Genomic DNA, 23275 nt, shown 5'->3' with positions numbered 1-23275 from the left:
GTTTTTACATTACTATGACAGTTTGGTTTAGAGTTGGGGTAGGGGTAGAGGTTAATAAAATTCAATTAATGGGAAATCTAATAAATAATATAAATAATTCTCGTTAACTTCCGACCGCAGCCGTATGTGATCTATAGCTGATGATGTGGATGTGGATGGATGATAACAGCCTTCTGAGCCTAACGGTAACTGACCCATATCTATCAGATGTTAACCACTGATAACGCCCATTTAATCAAGTGATAACATTCGAATCAGCTGTGGTATTCAAACAAATTCAATCACATGCGTGTTTACACTACGAAAGCAATCTAAGTAAATGTGTTTTCCTCTGCAAATAGTAAAAAAGTGTACAGGTTCAACATATGTTAGACATTGGCTTCGTCCAAGAGCTTAGCCTGTTCACTTGTTGCTCAATCAGGCAGTGACTCTGGAGGCAGGGTTCTGCACGAAGCCACCTTGTAAAACAGATTTCAGACAGACGTCTGAGACAGCAAAATGATTTAATCACATACAACAAAATAGAGAGGTGATAACTAGGGAGATATTTGCTTACTACAATAGCAACTACTATCTAGAAATGCCATAAAAGTGAAAAATGTTGGTCAAAAACATACATTTACCAACAAATCGACACATAAGCAGCACTTTGAGGTGCCATCTTTATATTTTAGCTCAGCTGTCAGAAATGGAAAACACAGGATTGTGGGATATCGAAGGCAGTGAAGGATATACATCTATACTGCCTTTGAAAATCAATCAGAAGAAGAAACCTCCAGAGACAGGAAGTGAAGTAGATTTTGGATTCCTTTATGCTTACCTTCCTTGCAATCCTGCCTCCAAAGGCAACATTTTAGAGCTTTCGCACACAGCTTCTGTTGGCATCTGCATTTAGCGTCATCCACTAATTATTGGGTTTGGCTGACAGCAATTTTGGAACAGTGTGTCTGCGTGGAAGTATTAAAAGTTAATAAATCATTTATAAAAAAACAAGGCCCTTAAAACAGCATAAATATATTTATTTTCTTCCTAATATTAGTAACGGCATGCTCAATCCACGTAATTGGTTCGAGTGAGGCACATCCGGCCAAGCTTCTCCATCTGGGTGATTTCACATAATTTGCAGCAAATGCGGGAAGGTGATGTGATGCTCTCCACATATAGCAAAACCATAGAGCGAAACAAACGGCAAAATGGGCAAATGTAAGTTTGAGTACTCCTGGTTGGAGAAAGATGAGTTTAAACAGTGGCTGAAGCCTGAAAACAATTCTTTCAAGCTTTGTTTCTTCCGAGCTTATCTGAGTTCTGTTGCATGGTTGTGCTCCATTGATTTGTTTAACTACAACTGTTTATTAACAACTGTTTATTAAGTTAAAGGTTTGATACTGATTAGAACTTAAAGTGTTGATAAGGTCTTAAAATATTCAAAGTTCTTTAAAGGGCCACAAAACCCCCCTGCCTCAACCTTCACACCTCTAGTTTGAAAAAAGTCAGGAAAGTGGGTGAGTCTAGCTTTGTTTAGGTGGGAGTGTCTGGGGAGGGAAAGAGGGAAGGTTTTGCATAAAAATGGGAGTTTCTGTTTGGGAATGCGCTGATTTTGACAGGGGCAAAACAAACAGACGCAGGGTAGAAAGACAGTGACTATGTTTGCATGGACATCAGTAATCAAATTATTTGCCAGATTATTTGCCAAATTATTCATTTGTCGACTTTAACTGCAGTTAACTGCACTTTCACTTTCATTGAGGAACAATTCATGGCTGCCCCCCATGACAAATGAGATATTGGATGCGAGGAACTGCTGGATGAGTGTAGTTTTAATAGAATGTTTGATACCGCACACTGTATGGGAGAAAAAAACCCTCCACATTTCTCGGTAACTTAGATGCACTTGGTAGGTAGCGTCAGAAAGCTGTGTGTGTATAGACTATCCTGTCACAAAATTCGGCAAAAATCCTACACAACGGAAATAGTTTGATTAAGGTGTTATTTACATTTACAGCGGATCTTTTCAGTCCATAATGTTGTGGTGATATTAACGCACTGTAAACTTAGTAACTAAATCATTTTGACTAAGGTATGTCTTTAAAAACTGAAAGAGTACTGCTGATGATACAAACTAACTGTGAATACACAAACAAAGAACACTGATCACACACTTACCAAATCTGTAGAGATATGACAATCAACACGAACTGGAACCGCGTCTTTTTTTAAAAGGAGAGGAGTGGCAAATCCGGTTTTCACCATTTCCATATGCGAAAAGCTCTTGGGTAAAAAATGTTTCTTACAAACGTATTTCTGTCGTGTGCACTGTAATCCACACTTGTTTCGGCAACACAACATGGTGTCTCTCTGCCGTCTGAACACTGTAACAGGTAAAAACGAGTCTTTGAAGCTATCATGCATATTAATGAAGTTGCACCTCATAAGCAATAGAGCGCGCTGATTGGTTTGAACCAAGTCTTTCTCATGAATTAATTCTGCACTTGTTGTACTCGCCAGTACAGATAGCCGTTCTACACGCTGGAATACACACAAGAAACTAATCGCCGTGACACAGCTTCAAAAATTCGTTTCAATTTGCTCAAATTTGCTCAAAAAAACGCAAAAACAACAAATTTTCACTTTTTTGTGAAATAAGTGTCCTAATAGACTTTTTAGCTGCATAGGACACAAGGCAAGGCAAGTTTATTTATATCGCACATTTCCTACACAGTGGCAGTTCAAAGTGCTTTACATAAACAAGAATAAAAAGACAAGTATAAAAAAAATAAAAACTAATAATAAAAATGATTAAAAACAGATTAAAATGTGTTAAAACAGGTTATAAAAGAATAAAAAAAGAAAAGAAAGACATAATAGTGCAATCTGTCAGACGTAGCACAGTGCTTATTCAGTAAAGGCACAGCTAAACAGATGTGTTTTCAGTCTTGATTTGAATGTGCCTAATGTTGGTGCACATCTGATCATTTCTGGAAGCTGATTCCAGCAGCGAGGGGCGTAGTAGCTGAAAGCCGATTTACCTTGCTTTGACTGAACTCTTGGAAGTTCATGTGATCCTAAATATCTGAGTGATCTGTTAGGTTTGTATTCAGTGAGTATATCTGTAATGTATTGTGGTCCTAGGCCATTTAGTGATTTATAGACAAGTAATAATACTTTAAAATCTATTCTGAATGTAACTGGGAGCCAGTGTAAAGACCTGAGGACAGGTGTGATGCGTTCTGATTTTCCTGGTTCTGGTCAGAATCCTGGCCACAGCATTCTGGATGAGTGCTTTGACATGACTATTGAAACTCAGATCTGACTCCAGAGTCACACCAAGATTCTTGACCTTATTTTTGTTGTTTGACCTGTAGAGCCAAGGTAAGCATTCACCTTGCGAACCTCATCTTTGTTCCCAAATGCAATAACTTCAGTTTTCTCTTTGTTTAACTGAAGAAAGTTTTGGCACAACTAACTGTTAATTTCATCAATGCACTGGCAGAGGGTGTCAATGGAGCTGTAGTCATTAGGCAGTAAGGCTTAGTAGATCTGTATGTCATCAGCATAGCTGTGGTAGGAAATTTGGTTGTTTCTCATTATTTGGCTCAGAGGGAGCATATAGAGGTTGAACAGGAGATGTACCAGAATCAAGCTTTGTGGGACCTTGACCTATGGTCACCTATACTGACATAGTAACCTCTCCCTTCAAGATAAGATCTGAACCATTTGAGGACCATCCCAGACAGCCCAACCCAGTTTTCCAGCCTATCCAGAAGTATGCTGTGATCGACAGTGTCAAATGCAGCACTGAGATCGAGCAATACCAGCACTGTTAGTTTGCCTGAATCTGTATATAGGCGTATATCATTGATTATCTTTATAAGAGCGCTCTCTGTATTGTGATGTGGTCTGAAACTAGATTGAAAATTGTCTAAACACCCCTTGAAGTTTAAGAACTTGTTAACCTGGTTAAAAACAACCTTTTCAATGATTTTTCCAATGAAAGGGAGATTTAAGATTGGCCTGTAATTGCACAATAGGGTGTTATCCAGGTTGCTCTTAAGTAAGTTTTAAGTGAGTTAGGAAAAATCCCTGTGAGAAGTGAAGCATTTACTACTTTTAGGAGATCCATTTCTAAATAGTTAAACACAGTTTTGAAGAATGATGACACATATATGACTGACAACATCTCAAAAATGTGTTTTGGTGTTTCGTGACCCTTTAAAAGTCTTAAAATTGTATTGAAATGACCTTTAGGATTCCTGCATATAGCTACAGTTTCTACAGGTGTTTTTATGTCACTTGTACTGACTCTGTAGTAACAACACTAATAAAACTGCTTCTGCTGTGATTGTGCAGTAGTGTCCTAGTGTAGGTGATATTATCATGCTGTTAGCAGTCGGAGAGAGAGAGCAAGAGAGAGTGTGTATGTCAGAACAGGATCATTAATTCCAACCAGGCTCAGACAATCGCATCAACAAATCCCATCTCAGTCTAGCATCTTTGACCCCAGTGAAAGAACTGCCAGCAGGGAGACTGTTTGTGTGGATTAGAGAGATAAAATTGCACGGCACCAGAAGGAGCTTTTACATTGACACCCACACCAACCATTTATGAAGGATATTTGAACAGCGAGCCATGGCGCGAGGCCGTGCAGTATGAGTAACTGATATTTATAGTGATCCTGGTTGGGGATTGGGGGGTGTTTGTTGAAATAATGTCATCGTTATCGGTTCTTATGTCTCTGGGACATTAGGATTAGCGCTAGATAGATGAGATGGGCGTTCAGTCGCTCGCTGCAGAGCTCCGCTCACGTGTGGAGAAACTCCCGAGTCTCTCACCACAGGCAGAAGATTATGCCGCATAAATAAACACAAACTGACAATTTTTTGTGAGGAAATTCAAAACTGCTGCCTTGGATTTAAGCTCTCGCTTTGCAAGAGCACAGCCGACAGCCAACTTCAGTCAAATACACACATAAATATCCCTCCATCCACTAGGAATGACCACTGTGTTTAGCCTGAGAGCAGTTCACGGTGATCGGATAAAGAAGCCCTTTACTCTCTCCCCCCTCTCTCTCTCTATCTTTTTCATTCTCTTTTTTTATATCCCTCTTGCGCGCACTCACTAATGGGCTTGCAAAATGGGGTAGAGGCGGCGGAGATGAGCTCCACACCTTTGTGCCTCCTGTTGTTCTAAATACCTCCCTTTTAGGTGGAAAACAGCATTTGAATTCAGAACTGCTCACAGCTGAAATGAAATGCTAATCTCACCCCACGTTTTATTCTTTCCTGTTCTCGGCTGCTCTCTGGGCTCACCATATGCCGTAGCTATCGCAGAGTTCCAGGAAAACACTGCGGTTCCAGAAGGAGCACAACGCTCAACCTTAAAGATGAAAATTAGCGATATTTCACATTAAATTGCGTCCAACTATGTGCGTAATTACACGTGCTGATGTGTGTGTAATGACGATTAGATACCGTTCTAATGCTGTTGCGTGCATTAAATGTGAGTGTGTGTATGTGTGTGTGTGTGTAATGTTAAGAGTGTCTGTGATAATGTTTCTATTACTGGTTTGCCTTCATAAATATTAATGTAAAACATGCTGACCTTAATTTCAATTCTGTCTGCTGGCAAGTCTCGCTCCTCTCACCCACTCGCTAACTTATTGAGAGGGACAATAGAAGTAGACAGGTCTTACGAACCCTCATTATGCTGTTTTTTTTTTCTATCTTCAGGATGGAAGGGTTGCTGAATGAATGGATGAGCAGATGAATAAATAGAGGATGTAGGTGAATGGGGATAATATATTTACAGAATTAAATTAAAGCAGATGATGCTATCACAAGTGTGACGTGAATGGGAGGGGGTACTGTAAAATGAAGTCTAAAGTCACTTAACCCTTTTATATATTTTTTAAGTAAAACAAAGAAGGTTAAAAAAGAAAGTAGTGATTTCTAAATTTACTTTGACTTGTAATTCATTGCAGACAATACAACAAACATTACCTGATGTGTTCCTCATGATTTTTATAGTTTTTTTTTAAATAAACATGTAATCCAATTTTGGTTCTTCCAGCACACCACTTTGTAATGTTGGCATTCCTTTTCACAACACTTAAAAGACAATGAGGGACTGAAGACATCAAGTTATGAAGTGTTTCAGGAGTAATTTGTTCTATTCTTCCTGCAAAGAAGTCTTAAAGTGGGCAACAGTATAAGTTCTTCGTTGTCGCATTTTGCGTTTCAAAATGTGCCACACATTCTCTATTGGAGACAGGTTGGGACTGCAAGCAGGACAGTCAAGTACCTTTATCCTTATCCTCCATAGCCAGGACTTTGTAATGTATGCAGAATGTGGTTTTGCATTTTCTTGTTGAAATATGCATGGGTGTCCCTGGAAAAGAAGGCAGAATATTGTGCTCCAAAATCTCTATGTACTTTTCAGCATTAATGGTGCCATCACAGACGTGCAAGTTCCCTTTGCCAAGGGCACTTGATTACAACAGACCCTGGATTTTGGACTTGTTACTGGTAACAGTCTGGATAATCCTTTTCTTCTCTGGTCCAGAGAACAGTCTACATTTCTCCCCAAAAATACCTAAAATCTGATTAATCTGACCACAGTACACTTTTCCTTAGTGTGATGGTCTATCCCAGATGCCTCCAAGCCCAGAGAAATCGATGGCGCTTCTGGACACTGTAACATAGGGCTTTCTTTTGGCACAGTACAGTTTTCACTGCCATTTGTGGATGTAACTACGTATTGTGGTGCTTGACAAAGGTTTGCCAAAGTATTCATGAGCTCATGTAGTGATATTGCTGATGATTCTTGGTGCAGTGCTGCCTGAGGGATCAAGGATTCTGGTTGTTCAGTTTAGATCATAATCTGGAGGTTTCTTCTTCTGATTGAATTTTAAAGGCAGTATGGATGTATATCCTTCACTGCCTTCGATATCCCACAATCCTGTATTTTTTATTTCTGTCAGCTGAGCTAAAAAAATAAAAATAAAGATGGCATCTCAAAGTGCTGCTTATGTGTTGATTTGTTTGTAAGCGTATGCTTTTGACCAACATTTTTCAATTTTATGCCATTTCTAGAAAGAAGTTGGTATGGATCATGGTTGTAGTTTATGCACTGATATTCGTATAGATATCTTGAATCTTTTAATTATGTTATGCTCTGTTGAAGGTGAAATATCCAAATGTCTTCCTATCTTTCTTTGAGGAACATTGCGGAGGAAAAGGGTACAGGTAATTGACTGTCCTGTCTGGAGTCCCAACCTGTCTCCAATAGAGAATGTGCGGCACATTTAGAAGCACAAAATGCAACAAATATACTAAATCATATTTAAAAAAACGATAAAAATCCAGAGAACCACATTAAATAATGTTTTTTGTATTGTCTGCAATAAAACACAAGTCAAAGTAAATTTAGAAAACACAACTTTTTTTACTTCCGTTTTGCATATTGTCCCAACCTTTTCTGATCCAATTTTAGAATTGGACAAACTAAACTGGCCGTGGTGTGTGTGTGTGTGTGTGTGTGTGTGTGTGTGTGTGTGTGTGTGTGTGTGTGTGTGTGTGTGTGTGTGTGTGTGTGTGTGTGTGTGTGTGTGTGTGAATGAGAGAGTGTATGGGTGTTTCCCAGCACTGGGGGTTCTCAGGTTAGTGTACTCAAGTCTGGGTTGTGGCAGAAAGAGCATCTGTCGGTAAAATACATGCCAGAATAATTAGTGGTTCATTCCACTGTGAAGACCCCTGATAAAAGCTGAAGAAAATTCAACATTTATTTTGACATGTTCACAAACTTTTTTTGAAACATTTGTGTAAACACTTGACTCCCATTTAATATGCTTTATTTGTATATATCATTACTTTTTTGAACATCATCTCCAAGTACATTAAAATAGCCTGTTAAAGTTGTTTGCTTGATTGTAATGTAAATAAGACCTCCATAAGCCTGTAACGAGGAAACCACATCATTAAAAATAATGGAGATGAATTTAAATTAGGCTGAAAATCCCAAACACAGCAAGGGGATTTTGCCTCTTCATTTCAGAAGACCACCACTTGTTCCAATTGTAACATGCGCTGAAGTTGATCTAAAGAAACTTTTAAAGCATGCTGGGAATCTTCACAGGCTCTAACCATGGGGTGGAACAAACTTCCCACTTCCGCATCTAATTGCTGGGAGTGTTTGCCTGCTCTCAAATAAAAGTTTTCTCGCTCCATTCACAGCCATACAAAGTGTTATTCATCTGAACGCTTTTATGAACAGACTAACAGTCTGTTTGTTTGTTTGTTTGTCATATATCCGGAATAAAAAATTTACCCCCAACCTCATGCCTGCATCTCATAAGCATCCCAAGAGTAAGAATTCCCATAGAACTGTACCTTCGTCTTTGCGTGCGTGTGTGCGTGTGTGTGTGTGTGCGTGTGTGTGTGTGTGTGTGTGTGTGTGTGTCTGTGCAGGTTTAAATGATATCTTCTGCATGCTCAGATGCTCCTGGGCGGGTGGCGACACCCCCAGAGGAAGCTGATTGACAGCTTGGCAGTGATAGCAGAAGTAATGCTGGGAGCAGAGAAAGTGAGGGGGAGCAAATGGAAAGAGAGAAAGAATGAAATGATTCGTATAGGCAAGAAGTGTCTGGATTCATAGCTTAGGGTTGGACCTGAATCTAACGGTTTTGGAGGGAGCGAATTCTTTTATGATTTTGTCTTTGAGCATATGAACGCAAATCAACAAAAGATGGTGCAATAGTGAATTATTTTGGTTCATTTGTGTTTTGTGAACCACAGATTTGAAACTACATTAGGTAAATACAATGATGACGTAGGTGAGGAAGATCATCGACCAATGGCAACAGACACACTTTCCCAGCAGGCACACATCATAAGACGTTAATATTAGGTTCGATTTAGGTCATGACATCAGGTGATCAAAATTAAATGTCTAGCCAGTGTCTAAGGACAACATTATTTTGACATCCAATAACGACGTCAAATTATGTTGATATTTGGTTGATTTTGGGTTGTGTTTGAAAGTGACTAAAATATAATGTATGATAGATGTCACAGTGGTAAGGTCCACACAACGTCAAGGTTTAGCATAATTAGAAGTTGATATTTGGTTGATTTTAGGTTGTGTTGGAAAGTGACTAAAATCTAACGTCTGATAGATGTCATAGTGGTAACTTCCACACAACGTCAAGGTGTAAGATGTTGATATTTGGTTGATTTTAGGTTGGACATTGACATCGGCCTGATATTGGGTTCTGACGTCAACTCGATTTTCATTTCCAAACAACATCCAGTGTACCCACGGTGTTGGGGCATGTTGGGGTACGATGTGATATGATGTCATGTTGACGTCCTGTGCCTGCAGGGTTTACATCAATCTGATCACAAATGGGCGATGCTAATTTCTGGTGCAAATGAACAAATCAAGCTACAGTATTCATACATCACTGATTATGACAACATTGTAGTTGCCTTCCACATCCTTTTCAGTTACTTGCTTTCATGTTCGCTCAAATGCCACAAACCTTTGATCCATTATTTATATAAAAGTTACTCATGTTACACTTAGCTTTACCACAAAAAGTGTGAAAGATGCTAGGATGATAAGAGATGAATATGAGTAAATTTAATTTGAAAAAACAGTGAGAAATTTTAATGCACCTTGTCTGGACACTTGTGATTGGATCTTAATTTCAAGTAAAATCAGAGTTTGTGTTGGGTTTTTTCAGATCAGAACATTGTCTCTGTCTGGTGATTCTGTGAATATTAAAAGTGTATTTGATTCCACGTTCACTGTGGTGTTTCATTAAATTAGCAAATAATGTTGTGTAAATTTGTTTTGAACAACTGGTAGACAGTTGTAAAATGGTAGTTTACACTCCTAAAGATGCAATAATATCCTTTTGATGAAAAATTTTGTAGTATCGTTAAGCTCTGAGATGTAACGAATTAATTGCCCTGGCTTTATATTATAAGTGCTACTAGACAGCGGCGTGTGCAGCATAAGCCTATGAACGCAGAAGCCATTAGCACATCGAAACAAAGAACACAAAACACAATCTGTTGTTCGACTAATGGAGTTTTCAGGCAGGGGTAAAGGAGGAAGCTGTTTTACTCTGATAAATGTCTCATGTGCAACACTATATATCAACACTAATTCTATAGAAGCAAATGTAGGCTAATTTAATTAGCATTCCAGGAGGATTATTGAATGAACCTTTCACAATTACAAAAAAAAAAACTCCTGTTTGATTTCATGGGAGGATCCAGCTCCGTTGAATGCAGAAAAACAAGCATCGGATCAATATTTTCAACTTTGAGAGAGTCAGATAAGAGTTTTACTTTCACCAGTTTTATCCAGTTTTGGATGTGCGAAAAGATAGAGGCAGGATTCAAGAGCATTCCAAACACAGCGATGTGCGTCAGTGGGTGGAAATAATGAATGCAACTCAACTCTAGCTTCACACAGCTAAAGTTTTCTATTGAAACAAAGTCTTAAAAAAGGAGTGGTGCATCTTTCTGAACCCCTGCGTTCCACAATACTTCAAGTTCTCACTGTAACTTTGACTGTAATGTATGTGAAGCACTGAAACACACGACAAACACGTTTCATCTTTGTTATGCTGTTCTTCTCCGATTCTCTTAGGTGCCAAAGAGGTGAATGCCAGTGGCAAGACGTTCACAGTGAAGAGTTCTCTGCGGCTCCACGTGAACCGGGATGATGATGGTGTGGCCTACACTTGTAGAGTGGACCACGTGGCCCTGACTGCAACCCACGAAGAGACCACGCAGGTCTTGGAGGTCCACTGTAAGTGCAGCCAACATCCTATCGCTCTAATCCATATTTCAACCTGCAAACCATAAACTATGTGAAATTGCCCCAAGTATATTATAAAGGCATCACAGTTGAAAGACAGAACAGGAAAGTCCAGTCCTGCTCCTGGTTGGGTCAACCCGCAAACCAGCTAATCAAGGCCTTCAGCATGATAACTGTAAAGATAAAGGTAAAGACATTGTTAAAATAATTGTTCTCAATGTAAAACAGCAGCAAAGTTAAGACCACGGCCATGATGATTAAGCTGTAGAGAAATTATATAGTTGGGATCACGTTTAGAAAGATTTTTTCCAGCCAATAACATTAAAACGGTGACAACCAGTAAGAATCCATTGGATAAAGCACTTGTGCAATTTTAAAGCTACATATGACATTGTGGAGAAGCTCACTGCTTTATGTTGAGCTCTCTTTTCAATCCTTTCAGAGATTATTAATCTTGAAAACAATTGGTTATACCATAGGTGAAATGATAAAAATTTATAATGAAATATACATGCGAGAAAATTTAAGTATAAAAATAAAAGTACCTCAGGTATTTAATATAGTTTCTGCATCTTTGCGTTCCCTCATTTGAAAATACTGGTAAAATGTTTTTATTATTCAACTAAACTGACTACCATTGCTAAATTTCATTTAATTATATAGATTACACGTAGCACACTGATGACGTCAGATGGTTACAAGTGGGTAATGTAAAAAAAAACTGAAGCTAAAAATAGGGCATCACGGTGGCGCAGTGGGTAGCACAATCGCCTCATGGCTAGAGGGTCACTGGTTCGAGCCTTGGCTGGGTCAGTTGGCATTTCTGTGTGGAGTTTGCATGTTCTCCACATGTTCACATGGGTTTCCTCCAGGTGCTCCAGTTTCAAGTCCAAAGACATGTGAAATAGGTGAATTGGGTAAGCTAAATTGTCTGTAGTGGATGTGTGTGAATAAGTGTGTGTGGATGTTTTCCAGTAATGGCTTGTGGCTGGAAGGGCATCTGCTGCGTAAAACATATGCTGGACAAGTTGGTGGTTCATTCCGCTGTGATGACCCCAGATTAATAAAGGGACTAAGTTGAAAGAAAATTAATGAATGAATGAATGAAAGGGCTTGTCCAATTTTAAAGGTACATATGGCATTGTGGAGAAACTCACTGCTTTATGTTGAGCCCTCTTTTCGAAGATTATTTAAAGATAATGACTATCTTGAAAACAATTGGTTACACCACTTGCGGAATGATACAAATTTTCAAAGAAATTGACATGGTCATGCTACAAAATATTAAAAAAAAAAACGTCAGGTATATAGTGTATAGTTTCTGCATCTTTGCGTTGCCTCCTTTGAAAATGCAGGAAAAACATTTTTGTTTATTCCAACTGACTACGATTGCTAAATTTCATTTGATTATATAAATTACACAAGCTGGATTCACTGGTCAGATGTGCTATGAACGTGCTAGTGTGGCCACAAATATAGCTATCGTTATATTTATAGTTATCATGCTTGGTGTGAACGGCCCTTTACTAGGCTTACTAGAAACTTCCAGACTGGTGTGTAAAGACAAACTAAAGCTAAACTCTCCATAACTGAGTTTGGACATCACAGACATAAAGCCGTACAACCCGTCATTTTTGTTTCATAGGCTGTTGGGTTACTTAAACCATCATTTTAAGATTTTAACTTTTAAGCCTTGATATATACTGGTAAAGCAGAGATTATAGACATTGATTACAGGCAAAACTCATTTACCAGTTAGAATTTCTCTTTGAAGCTTTGACGTTGGATCAATCTACTGAGATGCAGTGGTGCGTTTGAGCTTGAGCGACACGTCACATCACTTACCTTTTGATCTCTGTAGAGTGTCATTCCTCTGCTTGGATGCTGCTGTCTGAAACAATATTTCTTTGTTCGTCTCTCTTTCTTTGTCACAGATGCTCCCTATGTAGAGATCAGACAATCCACAAACGTCCCACAGGAGGGGCAGTACCTCAAACTGCAATGTGTACCTAAAGGAAACCCCTCGTAAGCATCCACCATTTATCAGGATCTCGCTGAAGTATAATGCTTTCAAAGGGCTTTGGGAAGATGTGTTATATACAGCACAGTATCTGTCTTCTACACCAATAAGAAATCGCCCTGTGGGCAGGCCATAGGCTAGCAGCGTAAAACTACATCCTCACATTAATGTTATGACTCATAAATGTGAAGCTGTTGAAATGAAACTGCTCTGAACAGCTATAACTATACCTTAAGAGGCTCTTAGCTGCTGGTACAGCGGACGCTAAAAACATATCCCCAAAGAAAATGGTTGGAAAATCTTTGATCCACTTTGATGAACCAGATTGTGTAGAACTGTTTTGAATATAAAGCTAAAGTTGGGAACTTGAAAACTCTGAGTGAATTTTGCATTCTCAAAGCCTTTTCTATAACTCTGTGGTGTTGTCTTTCCATTGATTTTAGCATTAAAGGGGTCATATCATATAAGGAATCCAATTTTCCTTGATCTTTTGAGATCAAGGAAAGAAGATCTTTTGAGAAAAGTCCTCATTGTAGTAAGAAAACTTTCAGAAGTCAAAACCTTCAGAACTTTTCTCTGTCAAAGAGAAAGTTTGTTTTAACTTACGCTGCAAAAGCTTACTATGGATTTCCAGAATAATTTCTGCAAACATATGATAAACCCGTTTCTCATATTAATGAGAAAGAAGGTTAGATGATAGCATATGGCTCTGCAGACCCCTAAACAATAAAATAAAACTAAAAAAAGATATGACATGAAGATCTTATGTGAGTGCTTCATTAAACATCATGGAAAAGAAGCTGAATTATGCTGTTAGAAGCTAAAATGAGTGTTTCCCCAGGCCAGACCCTGTGCTGTGGACTAAAGATGGAGGAGAGCTACCAGACATGGACAGGATGATTGTTGATGGAAGAGATCTCACATTCACGTCACTGAACAAAACAGACAACGGCACCTACCGCTGTGAAGCCACCAATCACCTCGGCACCAGTCATGCTGAATTTAAACTGGTTATTTATGGTGAGTGACAGATGGATTACATTAACATGTCTGTTAAGCAAACACAACCTTTGCTGCTGTCTTGAAAAGCATCTACATCACTAATCAAACCTACGTTTCCTCCCTGCTAATAACTGTCATGTTATTTTGAAGCCTTTAAAAGCTGCAGTGCCTTCAATGATTGCTGATTTGATAGATCAAAAAGATAAATCAAACAAAAAAAAAATTATTTTTTGCATTTTTTATAAATTCATGTTTTGAATGTTATTTGGGGTTAATTATGGAAGTCAGTGGGACCCAAAACTTTTAAACTTGTCTCGCCATATTTTATTTAATCTTTATATTACTAACTTACTTTCTCCCATCAAGTGATCGAGATGTAATGGAGAGAATACAGTCATTTTTTTAAATAAAAGACTTTTCAGATTAAAATATCGTTCAGACTCAGATAATAAATAAAATGAAATAATTAATGATTTCTTGTGCGGCCCGGTACCAATTGATCCATGGACCGGTATCGGTCCGCAGGCCCAGTGGTTGACGACCAATGATTTAGCTTACCCTACAACTCACCTATAGTGCATGTCTTTGAACTTGTGGGGTAAACCGGAACACCTAAAGGAAACCCAAACGAATTAGGGGAGAACATGCAAACTCCACACAGAAATGCCAACTGACCCAGCCGGGGCTCGAACCAGCAACCTTTTTGTCAGTAATGCCCGTGCGGTCACTTATCCATCAATGTAGTAATGTAAAATTATAATTTTCATAATTTAAAAAAATATTTGCATAATGACCACCAGGAAAACTCCCGATCATAGATATATGTATATATGTGTGTATCTTTGGATGGCCACAGTCCTCCACTGCAGCTTGGTCCTGCATTCATTTCAAAGGAGCACTACCCTGTACCAAAATGGTGGCTCTATTGACGCATTCCTTCCAATAGACAACAACAGGGTAGGCGACATCTAATGTAAATATCTATGGGGACGCACCTAATGTCTAGACTACATGTCACTGATGAGATGGCGGCAAATGTCTACACTCTCAGAAATAAAGCTACACAAGCTGTCACTGGGTCCTACAAGGTTCATAATAATACCTCAAGGGTACATATTAGTACCTAAAAAGTACAAATATGTTCCTCTTAAAAGTTTTAGGTGCTAATATATACTTTTGAGGTACCAATATGGACACTTCAAGTACAAATGCGTACCTTTTGAAAAGGTACCAGCCCAATGACAGCTTCCGTACCTTTATTTCTGAGAGTGTACAGTATTATGGCTGAAATCCCCAAATGACTTTAAGCAGTCATTAAATGCACTACAGAATGTTACGTTTTCGCACACACATGCACAAATCGACACATCAACCTTTCACAGCGCAATAGTCACTACTCACTACTCTTGAGTACTTTTAGAAGGGCTACTTTTTATTCATACTTTAAGTAATGTTTACAACAGATACTTTTATTCTTCTTGCACTACATTTTTAGGTAAGTAATGGTACTTTTACTTCAATACGATTTTTCAGTACTCTTTCCACCACTGGTAACTCATAGTGGTTGAAAGAATAGCGAGTATAAACATAGATTTAAAATGACATCAAATGTGTCTTCACATTATTCTGTTTCTTAATATACCAGACAAGATTCTATTAAAACTGCTCTTACACAGAATTACATTTTAGTGGGCGTTTTCTGTAAATCATTCTGTAAATAATTTATTTTATTGATATTATAAGTATTTGCTTTAAACAGGGCACATTTGATCATCTTCAGGTATAGATGTATGGATTAATTTCACATTTCCTTTAACATCAATAAGAGAACTTCAAATTTTGGTTCCCATTGACTTTAAGATAATTCAGAAGATAAAAAAGAGTAAAACAAACATGCAGCATACAATATGTTGTGAAGTAAAGGACAATTGAAGTCAAATATTGCTTTAAAAATGTTCAGATAATGATCTCTGCATCATACTGTTCAAAATGCATTCAACAGTTGCAAGCCACTTTTCTCTGAGCTCTTAAGAGAATGAGTTTCTCCTGCTTAGCATAACAGCAAAGCATGATGGGATGGCTGTCGATACACCCTGAGGTTCAGAGGCTATGCTGCGTCCACATCTGCCATCTCTTTCATCAGAGGCAGCTGTGCGGATACGCTCACAGGCTAAGAACGGATATGACTGTGGGCATCAAGCGGAAGAGTCTCTCCAGCCCCCCTGCTCGCGCTTTTGCCTTCTTGACTCTAAACCCCTCCAGGCTGGAAGACTCTTCCTCAACCTCTCATTTCCAGAAGTTTCTTTTCTCTCACTTTCTTCCTTCTATCTGGGCTTTTGTATCCACCCAGGGGGCGTCTTAAGAAGATTTAATTAGCCGTTATGGTGCAGTGTAGGGGTCCAGTCGGTGGCTCATTGAAATGTCAGGACACTATAACAACAAGAAGAACCAAAGCTCTTAATGATGTTGATACTATAAAACTGACACCTTCTCTGTAGGAATAAAAAGCTAATTGGGTGTCACAAATATAAAGCACCATGTCTGAATTCATTACTGTCTTTTTAAATGGCAAAACATGATGCCGTCCTTCCATCAGTGATTAGCACAGAAGCCGGAGCAATATAATGGTCACTGTCCTTTATCAGATCACCTGTCTTGTATTATGCCAATTGGAAATGCAATATTACCTGTTCAATATGCAGCCGATCGCTTGATATTCCAGGCTGAGGGCTGCCATGTCAGCGGGCTACTTGAGAGAGAGGTACAGTCAATATTATTATTCAAATCTCATCTTAATTAAAATTGGGCCATGACATTTAAATAAGATATTAGAGCAGGCCAATAGTATCTAGACTGTTTGAACAGGTTTGAACACTTTAATAAATCTCTATATCCCCCAGCTCAAGAAATTTTAAAAAGCCCAAATCTCATGAACTTCTAGTTTCATTAGCTGTACTTTTTAAATGAGAAACAGTTTCGGTTATAAAGTTGAATTCTGTGCTTAATATGTAAATGAATATTTCCCAGAACAAAGCCAGGAAATAAAAGTTACCGTGACCAACGTCCACCACACATTTTTAGTTTTCCCGGAACATGGTGTCATTTGGTGGTAAATGGTGGTAGCTCAAAAAAAGCATCAAATAATTAATTATTTTGTGCCATATATGGGTCAATTGTGAATAAACAAACATGTATCTACAAAACAAAACTCATATAAAACATCATTATCCAGTTTTCATTTAGTTCACTTCCAAGTGAAAAATAATTAAATGACTCACTCTGTCTAATCTTCAAGAAGAGCCCACAATTAGCTCTTCCGTCATGACTTGAGATTGCTTGCTTCTGTCTCCTGCTGTCCTGATCCAGGGGCACAGTTCCATCTTCTCGAGATCTCTTTTGATCCATTTACTCGTGGTTTTAAAAAATGAAACTATGTCATTATTTATTTTCGCTGCTAACTGCTTGTGAAACAATCACCAACCAGTGAGAGTGATTGTAAATGTAAGAAAGCTGATTGGCTAAAAATATTGTTGAGGGCCAATAGTTAAACATGCCTTCTGTTTTAACTTGCGCATGGTGACTACCGTCGTGTGTGCACACACACAATCTACACAGCCTTCGTTTCCACCCATTCACATTCTCTTAGTGATTTGACGTTTTGCACCGAGGCTTCGAAGCATGTATCAACAAAATGATACAACTCGCAGTGAAGCAGTGTAACAGAGCTCGATTCATTTAGCCATAATCACATGATCAGTGACATCTGAAGCTTAATTTTTGCCTATACCCATGTGACTGCTTCGAATTTTGATTCAAAGGTTTAAACACCCCCGTGGGTTAGTAAAGTGTATAGCAAGACGTAAGGCGTCGATTACATACATTTCTACTGTATCAAAGACTGCACCGATCCCACACACCAGTAATTCAACTAAAATACAATAGCAATTTATAGTGAAAAGCTTTTAAACCATACTAAAGTGTATTAGTGTATTATTTACAACTATTTTTAAAGAATGTCATCGCATTTTGTAGTGTGTAATGGAGGCCAGCTGACAAATGCAGTGCAAAAGTCTCACACTCATTGCCTCCACGTTAGAGTTTTCGCCTCCCGTGCAGGAATTGCTGGTTCGATCCCTGCTCAGAATGAGAGTGTGGGTGAAGGATCAGTTGGAATAGACAAATGTTAATACTTATGAATACCTTTGATTTTACTACAGTCATTGGTGGTGTAATGTACAGAAACATACCTTATATGTAAAAAACTACAATAATTGGGTAATGTGTTTATATTACTGTTGTTGTATTGCTACATAAAAGTTAATGCCGGATCAACTAAAATAAATACCGGAACCAAAACATGAAAATCTGACATTTTTTGGAACAGGATCTGGCAAGATCCACCTCAAATTAAGCTTTGGTTGAATTTCTGGAGCAGTGGCTTATTGAATATACGCTAATGAAAGTGTGTGTGTTTTCTTTTTAAAGTTTCCTCAAACACATCTCTAATCTACCTTTGGTTGGTCAAACCCAAAGCCACACCCTCAAACTCTCCCTATTGGTTGAGTTAGTGTTGCTATGCTGAGGTGGCTGAATGATTAAATAAACAGAGCAATGTTTTGATGGCAACACAGTCTGTGTTTATATTTTTTGGAGAAGTCAGAGGACAGAGAAAAAAGTTTCATCCAAAACATGCTCAAACGCCCCCGCCATAAAGAGTCTTGCCATCTGCAAAGAAATGATTCAAGTAATTATATTTCTAATAATAACATCATCTGTGAGATGTTATGCTCTTGAGAAATAATCAACTACTGTATGTGTGTATGATAAAGCTGAGCATGTACCTTGCTGATTATCTGCACTGCATTTTATTATTAGAATGATAATGAATGATATCTTTGCATATCTCTCTGTACGGCTGAAATGTTTCTCTACATCCCCAGGCAGGAAATCTACTGTTTTGTGCTAAATAAGTTTCAGGAAAAAAAGTTATTTATTCATTACTAAATGCATAAATAATGTAGTTTGGAAACAAAAATGCATCTCTTACATCTCATCCTCGTTCAGAGGCTCCCAGGGCACCAGTGGTGTTTGATAAAGCAAATATTATTGCTATTGCTCTTACTTTGAGCCGAGCTGTTTTTGATTTTCCTAACACTAGGAATATTAACAAACCCCTTTTAAAGGGGTCGCGAACTGCGTTTTCTATTTTGCAATGTTCTCTGGGGTCCACTTATAATGTTAGCAAGATTTTCACTTCAAAAAAACATCATAATTTAGACATAATAGGATATTTTCTCTCCTGTTGTTCACCTTTTATATAGAGTGTGCCATGATGTACTCTGAAAGCAAAATTCATCATGCACTGCTTGTGCTAAAATGTGAATAATACCTAAACAAATATGGAATTTTTTTAAGTGCCTAGACAATAAGCCAATAAGAAACCACAAGGCACTAACAAAAATCACTTCACAACATCTTAGCAACCAACAGTTTTGCATGGCCCAGCACCACTCACTTTTCCCCCAGAGAAAGCAGTAATCTAGCTGTGAGCTTCTGTTTGCTAATGCCTGCTCCTGGAACCTGTGGTCTGTCTAATTTCTAGTTAGCCAGAGCTGGTAGCTGCTGTGCAATTTTGAGCTATCAGCTGGATTACTCTGCTTGTCTGCTTGAGTCCATTAGTATGGTGGCAGCCTGGTGATTTAGCTTATCAACTTGAGCCCAACTCTACTCTCCTGTCCTTATCGCTGCGCTAAATATGCTTTATGCATGCAAAAACGGCTGCCAGCATTACACTGATTGTGGAAGCAGAATTGTGTTCAAGAGGCTTGAATGATGCCTGCTGTTTTTAAAAGCATAAATCACTCAATTTAAACACCACCTTAAATTATATGAAATTAAAGTGGATTGGTGTGACCTTTGATTTCGAATAAGAATATTTTAGATTTTTGGTATCAGTTTTGATCAGATCTCTGTCCAATTAGAGTTAAAGACAAAGCTATTAGCCCTCTTCTGATATTTTTAATAATTTTTTCAAATATTCAAAGTGATGTTTATTAGAGCAAGGAAATGTTTCTCGATGTTTTTTTTCTGGAGAAAGTCTTATTTCTTTTAGTTTGGCTGCAATAAAAAAAAATCTAACATTAAAAAAAATATATTTAAAGACCGCTAAGGTCAATATTATTAGCCTCCTTGAGAATTTTTTATTGGATACAGAGCAAACCACTATTGGCTAATGACTTGCCTTATTAACCTAACTTGCCTAGTTAACCTAATTAGCCTAGAAAAGCCTTTACATTGCAAAATATCAGGTAAAATATTATGTACAGTCATCACGGCAAAGAAAAAAGTAATTAGTTATGTCAAATTAGTTTTTAAAAACTATTATGTTTAAAAACGTGTCGGAAAAGGTCTTCCCTCCATTAAACAACACTTGGGAAATGTTTTTTAAAAAGTAACCTTCACAAGAAGGCTAATAATTTTGTCTTCAACTGTATACTGGAGATTCATTAAAATACATGGTATAATTCTAAATATCAAGATGTTAAATAAATTTTAATGGCAGGCATAATCTGGGCATTCTATTCACACTCATAATGCAGTTCTCTTGGTTGTTTTGGTCTGATCCCAAAAAATAAAATAGCATTCTTAGTCCTTGTGTCCTTTATTCAATATTTTTTAAGACCTGAACCTAAAGATACCACATTTTTTCATGATTTGCAACAGAACTTAATTAACATTGCCAGAAATTAACATGTCATTTGCACAAATGAAACCGAGAGATGCATTCTAGATACCTGTATTGAATTGTGATGGGTAACAGTGACTAAGTTTACATGGACATCAGTAATTTAATTATTTGCCGTAATCTGAATAAGACTGTAGGGATAGTATACAGTTTAACCCAAAGAATGACCAGTCTGTCAGATGAAGAAGAGCTGGAGTCAGGGATTCAAATAAAAAATAAAGTTTACTGAAGATAGTTTGCAGTTTCATCAGCAGAAGCCAGCTTCAACACTCGCATAGAGTTTCTAGGCCACTCTGCTTACATTCACAAATCAACATCAATTATACTCTCACATAACGTCATTAACTGCATCACACATATAGCTGTTCTAACCTGATTGGTTAAAATTTCCACGTAAGGGTGCGTGCGTACAATTCTGAACAATATCTTAAGCATAATCATCAGACATCCACTAGACTGTTTAGACTCCAGACCTGTAAAACGGATCCACAATCAAATAGAACACACACACTTAAAGTACAATCAAAACTGGTTAAAAACTGGTATAATCTACATTCAGGCAGTTATATCCTTACTACACAAAGTTTATCTTGAATGAAAAGTAGAATCAATTTAAAAGAATTAACTGAAAAATAGCAAAATCACTTTAGACATTTTAGATTGTATTAACTCATAGAAATAACAATAGAGACCGTTGCTTCCAGTCCTCAGCCCTCAGTTCCACTCGAGGTCTCTGTGACCTCTGACCTAGTTTGGTGGCTCATGAAAAGGTTACACAGAGACAGGCAAATGCACTGAACATTCTTACATAGAGCAGTGTATTAACTTATTTATTAGTTAAAATCATTTCAAAGTTAAATACTAATTTAAATAATCAAATGGTCATATTTAATAAAAAAGTAATGAGGAACAGCATGATGGAAAAGGATAAACGTTGATCCATGATGAGACGAATTGGAAGGCAGAAATCTGAATCTTTCAAGACAATAATATGATTGCTTTAACTGCAATTTGGCACTTTCATTTTCATGCTGGAATGTTTCATCCATGCCCCCTGTGACAAATGAGACAAATGGATGCGAGTCTGAACTGCTGGAAGAGTGTTGTTTTAATGGAATTTGATACCGCACACCGTATGGGAAAAAAAACCCTCTGCATTTTGCAATGCAGGTGTCTGCAGGCCTTCACTGACTCAGTAGCTGCAGAGAATAGTGTCAAACAACCTTGTTTGTATAGACTATCCTGTTGCAAAATGCGGTGAAAATCCTACACACTGGTAATAGTTTGATTGCAGTGTTTACAAGTCTGCATTGTATTTCAATAATGCGAAAATCGGCATACTCCACATGTCTTAATTCCATTTCTGTTTAGTTTGATTATGAGCTCAATCAGATTAAATTGATCAAAAATCACTGTTTACATGGTAGACACTTAATCAGAGTATTGTCTTAATCGTGTTAAAATCAGATTATTGGTGTCCATGTAAACGTATTCATTGTTTTGATGATGAAACCCAAATAATTGCTTGATATTTTTGTCCTTTTTCAGGACACATCCTGTGACACCACATCTTGTTTTTCATTAGTTTATAGATTACTTTGGTCCACTTTCGGTGCATTTAGAGTCCAACTGAACCACACCAGTGTTTCCAGTGGTCTCGATCGACTTGTTTGGTGTACACCAGGTTTCAGATGTCAGCATTTGCACTTATTCAATTGAACCACACTAACATTGAGATAATTTCTGATCAAAACAAACCTGCCAAGTGTGATACACCCTCAGAATCTACAGGCTTTTATGAAAAAGGTGTAAGTTTAACTTTGCAACTTTTACATTTTTAAACAGGCACTAATACTGAGCTGTAGGCTGCGCTGATGTTAGGATAGTTTATGAGGAACAAACGGCTTGTTATGGTGATTGTTTCCACATTTTCTCCGGCATGTCGTCTGTGCAGACTGTTTTTGATACTTCATCAAATATTGATGCTTTTCTCCCTGCATGCGGCTTGCCTTTTCTACCACTTTGTGAGCAAAACTGTCACTTTCCTATTGTCGTGAACAGTTTGATTTATTATCCACAAAGCAAACCCATTATCTGCAAACATCATAAAGAAATACATACATTTTTATACTGTCAGATGTTCTGTTGGTGCTGTTTATTTCGACTGTTTATTCATGTGTGCATTGTTAAATTAAACCCATTCAATTTTTTATTTGCACTGTGTCAGCATACAACTATTGTGTTTCATTTGTTCCATTGTTATGGTGATGTTCTCTTCCACCTTGTCATTGTTGTTTTGTCTTTTGTCCGTCCCTTTTTTGTTTGAATGGTTGTTTGTTGTGTACAACAGATGCCCCCACCACACCGTCACCATCCACCACCTCCCCTGCACCCACCCTCCCAGACACCACAGGTCCCTTAGACTCCAAGCAGCTCAATTCTGCTGTCACCGGTAACAGAGGTACTGTACAACCCCACTGCCCTTCCTCCTCCTTCTCCTCACATGCCTCCATCTCTATATCTCTCTATTCTTCAAGCCTGTTTCCTCTAAATGAACTCTACAGCTCCAAGGGCATCTGGAGAATGTTTCTAAACCCTATAGTCACTCCTTACCTTCATGTGTCCTTGTTTACCTCCTATCTCTTCCCAAAACTTGTCTTCAAACTATGATTTCTAGCATC

At 38.0% G+C, this 23275-nt stretch overlaps 1 protein-coding gene across 5 annotated transcripts in view; it reads left to right on the top strand.

Annotated features, from left to right (window-relative positions):
- Nucleotides 1–23275, top strand: part of cadm2a (cell adhesion molecule 2a) — a 660886-nt gene that overhangs the window by 615256 nt on the left and 22355 nt on the right. For 4 of the 5 annotated variants that reach the window (XM_056466535.1, XM_056466533.1, XM_056466534.1 and 1 more), the window contains 4 exons: nt 10657–10818; nt 12762–12852; nt 13689–13867; nt 22945–23055. In XM_056466535.1, coding sequence (XP_056322510.1) covers nt 10657–10818; nt 12762–12852; nt 13689–13867; nt 22945–23055 — 543 coding nt within the window. The remainder of the gene's footprint in view (nt 1–10656; nt 10819–12761; nt 12853–13688; nt 13868–22944; nt 23056–23275) is intronic. The other variant, XM_056466536.1, reaches the window with a different exon arrangement.

This window comes from Danio aesculapii, chromosome 10 (assembly GCF_903798145.1).
Source record: "Danio aesculapii chromosome 10, fDanAes4.1, whole genome shotgun sequence".
NCBI lineage: Eukaryota > Metazoa > Chordata > Actinopteri > Cypriniformes > Danionidae > Danio > Danio aesculapii.
The sequence above is the reverse complement of the archived record's forward strand: the minus strand, read 5'-3'. Positions and strand labels throughout refer to the sequence as shown.